This window comes from Fulmarus glacialis, unplaced genomic scaffold (assembly GCF_000690835.1).
Source record: "Fulmarus glacialis isolate BGI_N327 unplaced genomic scaffold, ASM69083v1 scaffold37317, whole genome shotgun sequence".
NCBI lineage: Eukaryota > Metazoa > Chordata > Aves > Procellariiformes > Procellariidae > Fulmarus > Fulmarus glacialis.
The window spans coordinates 3,968-9,548 of record NW_009223201.1 but is presented as its reverse complement, the minus strand read 5'-3'; the positions used below and the strand labels follow the sequence as shown (position 1 = coordinate 9,548).

The 5,581-nt window shown below is 46.4% G+C and overlaps 1 protein-coding gene across 1 annotated transcript in view; it reads right to left on the bottom strand.

The window, feature by feature from the left end:
• FAM166A (family with sequence similarity 166, member A) overlaps nucleotides 1–5,581 on the bottom strand; it is a gene marked incomplete at its 5' end in the record, with an annotated part of 7,734 nt that overhangs the window by 1,072 nt on the left and 1,081 nt on the right. The window contains 3 exons of the mRNA XM_009581727.1: nucleotides 1,731–1,848; nucleotides 3,978–4,072; nucleotides 5,258–5,375. Coding sequence (XP_009580022.1) covers nucleotides 1,731–1,848; nucleotides 3,978–4,072; nucleotides 5,258–5,375 — 331 coding nt within the window. The remainder of the gene's footprint in view (nucleotides 1–1,730; nucleotides 1,849–3,977; nucleotides 4,073–5,257; nucleotides 5,376–5,581) is intronic.

Here is a 5,581-nt window from a genome sequence, read left to right as displayed (position 1 = left end):
CTGAAGAAATTCTGTTCAGTGTTTTTAATTGTAACTGTCTGTCTTAAAAGTAAGTTTCTCCTTCCAGAGTTGAGCTGGTTGGAGTAGTTAAAATTGCACTGACTGCGGTGGCTCTTGGGGCAGTGGTTTTTGTCTGTCTAACAGAAACAGGTGGCCGGTTTCAAACCTACGCAGGAGAATACTTCTGTAGGTGAAAAGATGGCAACACATTGTTAAAGCATGAAGTAAGACTTCAAGCAGTTGATTTTTGTCTGTGATTTTAGGGTGGGTTTTCTTTTCTTCCTTTTCATTACACTGAAGCTGGTGTGTTCCCTGGCCTGCCGGTTACTGAGGGCAGGACCGTGTTGTCCCCCCAGCACCCTTTTGGGCAGAGCTGCATTAGTCACCCTCCCCTGAAGAGCTCAGGCTGCTCTCCCCCTGCTTTCTGCAGGCTTGTGGAGAGAGGACAAAAGACATGGGTGAGTTTAAGACCGGAGTCCAGTTTACCTTTAGGTTCATAACAGCCTTTCTCCAGGGGGCTTCAGCTTGCAGGCTACAGTCGTGTGGAACGTGACCACAGCCCGCCCCGAGCAATCCAGCACAGAGGAAACAGGCACCCAGCACAGTCGGGGCTTTGACGTGAGATGCCCCGGAGCTGCCGGGTGAAGGAAGGGGACAGGCAAGTGTACTGCACGGGGGACAGCAGCTGCTGCGCTTGCCATCTGCCCCGAAGCGTGGTGACAGAGGCCAAAACGAACGTATTTCTCTTCATCTTTGCTCAGAACGCCTGTCCAGCCTCACCTTTCGCCATTGGTGTGTAAGATGCTTCCATCCTTTCCCTTAGACCATCCCTCAAGCGCCTGATGACTGGCCATGTGTTCAACTTCGCTTTTTCTGCATGGCTTTCCCACGCCCCTGATACAAGTCTTGCTAGAGTCACATTCACTGCCTCAACATTCTCCTCTCTGGGCTCAACCTCGATATCAGCTACAGTCCAACCCTCCCAGGATAGTTGTTTTCCCACTCTTTGATTTCATTTCTACCACATTTTCATCCTCTGTGTTGCATTAGGTGCAAGCTATGAGTTTGGTTCTTTCAAGCTTATCTCCATGATTTCCCATCCCACATTACTGAGCTGTGGGTCTTGACTTTGCTGTGGCCAAAGATACCAACTGCTGATTTGTTGAAATTTTAGCTTAATACCTTAATGCTCTGCATGGGCAGACCTTTCTCTTAACATACACAAAATGACTTTCTTCAGACTTCTCCTTTTAGGCAACGCAGATAACTGACAAAAATCAGGGTAGCCACCACCTATCTTGATGGCTGACACCATTTCACTGCTTTCTTTGTGCTTTCTCAACCCCTTTGTATCATCTACCTTTTGCTTTTTATCAGACTTTAAGCTTTTTAGAACAGAGTCACTTTCCTGACGAAGAAATTGTAACGCACCCGTGTAAGAGGTGGGGTGTTACTGAGCCTCCTCCGCTTTAGCAGGGGGTTGGAGGCTGGAAACCAGAGGAAAGGTCTGCACAAGTCCAGGCTGGCAGCGAGGACCATGGGCTCTCCTGCAGAAAGGCAGGGGATGGCACAGCTCCAGCACCTTGGACAGACTGGAAAAAAAAATCTACTACCCATGTGGAACATTTCAGTAATTGTTCACTACTACGACACTACAGCTAATAACACTGCTACTTAATGACAGTAATTAGTATTAGTGACTTTCATTTTCACTCAGCTGATAAACTTACATGGTACGAAGCCCGTGTAGGAAGGTAGCAGTCCAGCACTGGTGTAAATTCTGTTGTTAGGCCAGTATGTTTGGGGTAATCTCTTGCCAAAGCTGCAAGCTGGGTTTCTCTGCAGAAACTAGAAAACAAACACACACCACCACCACACTACAGTTAATTTTAAACCATATTGTTGTTACCCAAGTCATATGCTTTGACTCCATATTAGAGAAAATATTTAAGCCAATGTACAGCAATTCTCTTTCCAGTTCTGTTTTCTTCTAATTAGGAGCTACGTTGCATTGTCCCCCTTTTCCACATTATAAGTAAGTTTTTCTCCTGAGAGGTGTTGGCAGCAGCCCTCGACAGCGCTGCCTCTGCTAGCTCGTACCCCAGGGGCACAGAGCAGCTCCTGGCCTAGGCGTAGTCATCAGGATCTCTACAGCCTGGACTGCATTCCTCACCTTGGGCATCACCCGCAAGTCCCAAACACCTTGTGCTCACACATTTGGTACACTGTCGTATCTGCTGGAGTTGGGTATGCGCCTCGTCGGCTCCTGTGCTATGACTCTGCACATCTCTGTTTCGGTTTAACCCCTTCGACTGGTTTTGTTTTTCCATGAGTCCCACCGACGATGATTGATTAGCCGATAATTCCCAAGCTAGGAGGAACAGGAAGGCTTAGGGAGCGTTAACTGAAGGGAGAGTGTAAATCAGCTCCTGGATCTGTCCCTGCCCTCCGAGGTCAGACCCAGATAAGGGGCTGTGCTGGAGGATGGATGGTGCAGCTCTGCACATCTCTGCAGCGGTAAAACCCCTAAAGATGTCACTAAACCTGCGCCGACCTCCTCGGCGCACACCCTGCTCGGCAGTGAAGGGACCGGGTTCGTGGAGCCGAGCAAACCGTGGGGCCATCGAACCATTTTGTGCCTGATGATGGAGCGATTGCTGCAATTCCTCAAGCGAGAGGATTGCATTATTTTGCCTGATGCAGACAGTAAGCAATGATCCATGGCACATCCCAGTATGTAACCTAGGGCAACAGAGATTTAGGGCAGAAGATTAGAGGCTTGAAGTCAGAAGCCATCTTAGATAGATAGAAATGTGGTATGATTTTTTCTTTTACGTGCTTATATTCCTTCAGTGCCTGATGTGCTGCAGCTAACCTCTGCGAGCCTGGATTCTGCTGAGTCCTGCCATGGAGAAACACCTCCCTCGCTGATTTACCACCCGGCAGACGTTTCTTAAGAAATCAGGGGCAGAAAGGCTTTGCAAACAGTACATTTAGTTTTGATAATGCCTGGTTTTTGTTCCGTTTGCTTCATTTCAATTCCTGTTAATGGCAGAAGGAAAGGATAAGGAAGCCAGCACAGGGAAATACATTTCAGCCAAAGCATGAGGCTGCCATGAGCCCTGCGGCTCTCCCCGCTGAGTCATTTCTTCCCAGCCGAGTTTCTCAGAGCTGGGGATCCTCAATCTTAGGCTTTTTTCTACATCAGACCCATTCGCTCTGGGACAAAGGCACTGCAGTGAATCCTGGTGACCAGAAAGGGCTGGAAATGTTGTAACCTGCTTTTAATGAGCTGTGTCACTGAGCTGATCAGCCCTCACCGGCGCTGGACCGGCAAGACGGCTGCATCCCAGGGATCTCACTCCATCCTGGCAGCAGGAAGAAATGTGTAGCTTTGAATGCAAACTATTAACTACTGTGGGAGGGATTTCATTTTCCTGTGTAGGAGGATTATATGGCATTATATGGGAGATCTTACAGCAAGGGGACAAAACAGTTTTTCAGTAGGGATATTTCTGCGTCCTTCCCAAAAGGAGGAGAAAGGAGACCTACATCCCTTTAAGACAAATGATGTTAGTAAAGGAAAAAGCCTTACAACCAATTAAAAGGGAGAAATATCCATCCAGCACTGCCATCCAGGTAGAGAAGCTATATTGCATAAGGGAAGCGCAGATAGTTGCATCCTGTGTTTCTGCACTCAGAGCAACATTTTTAACAGCCACCATTGACCCAACCCTCAATAGATTTGCTTAATCCTTTTATGAACTCATTTATCCTCCCTTAATGTCCCAAGGAAACAAGTTACAGAATTTAATTGCTCATGATTTTTTCAACATGTTACCTAATAGCATTTTATTTTGCTTGTACTTATAACCCCAGTTCTAATACTAGTACTGTAAACGAAACCACTTTTCATGTTGCAGATGAATCAACACCAGCATTATATTGTTGAAATAAGATTTGTGCATATAATCTACCTGATGTCGGTCAAATTCGTTCATTGCTTCCTTCACACCCTGGATGTAGTTCACGCCATTAATCCAGGTGAGGCGGGGGATGAATCCAGTGTACCCTTCGGATGAAGACAAGAGAGAACATTTCCTGCTTGAGAACATACATATCGTATAAGGATCAACCAGTCTGGAAGTGGAAGAGGTTGGGATAAATGTAAAACCTTGGCAGAGTATAGGAAGGAAAAATTCATCCATTTAAATTGTACAATTAACTCTTACATGTGAACTACCTTTTCTGAAAGAAATCTTTTTATGATTCCCAAGGAAAACTCAATGGGCTGAACTGATCTTCGTTGGTCTCCATGAGGTATGGAAGAAACATTTCATTTTCTTATAATCTTTTCTTTACACCAACAGGTCTGTCCTGTTCTCTCCCAGTTTAATACACATTCAGGGGCTAACAATCAGGTGTCCAACCTGTCTTCCTCATTTGCTCTGCCCATCTAACAAATTTTCACCAACTATAAGACAGAAACTATATAAAGTCTAAAACTACATAAAACGTAGAGATTACAGCCTAAGAGCAGCCAGAACTCCCTCTTTCCAAAGGAAAGGAGAGAGAGCAATTTGTCTTCTGCATCCTAAAACATCGATGCTCTTTCATTTCGACTGAAATGTTTTGATACGCAATCCCTGTATTTGCTGTGGTCCGCTGCAGAGCAAAGTATCCCTCCCGCTGGTGTCGCACCCTTTAGGGGGGAGTTCAGTGCATCGCCCTTAGTAATTCTCCTGCTTGTGGAGGAAAGTTTTTTCTTCCAGAGCGAGTGGAGAAGTTACAGAGTATAACTCCTTGTAAGACAGAGTTCTATACATTTATGATGGTGCAGTACACACTGTTGACTTGATGATTCAGAAAAGCGTCTTATTTCTAGGAGAGAAATAACTACCTCAACGGTAGCAGACGCTCATCAAGCTGCTGGAGGTGGTGCAGAGCCCACGACCCATCTCTCCTTGCTTTCTGGAGCAGTTTCTAGCCTGGCCCCGCAGCTGCGGGGAACTGAGGTGGCTCCTGCATCACTTCCACCTGCCCATGGGCACGTGTCCCTCAGCGTGAGCTCCACGGGGTGACAGCATCCCAAAGAAACACCCTTGCATGGAGAGGAGCAGGGGCGTTTTCCATCCCAAAGTGTTCAAATGAGCTGGAGCTACTGGCCAATGTCTCTGAGGTTTCCCCATCAGGGAGAAGGGCAACACGATTTCTTCTGAGGTGGACTCGTGCTGGACATGACCTCCCTCTCTTTTACCTGGAATGACTTTCTGTTGGATCGCATTTGGTACTTCCAGTTTTGGTAACCGATTATCTTGCTCCACATCCACTGTTTCAGCCACTCCTGGCAGTGTCACACCTTCAATTTTTACAGGCTCAAAATAAAAGCAGAAATAAAATAAACACCAGTAAAACCTGCTTCTTCCTTTGGCTCCATTGCTTAAATCACTGCCAGAACCTGTGAATGGCAACTGCCATTTCCATTTCTTCCCAGTTTTACAATGAAAGCTACTCCAAGAATTTCTGATAAAGTCAAATTACTGGACGAGCTGTCTGCACGCAGAGGTTTTGCAAAATCCCC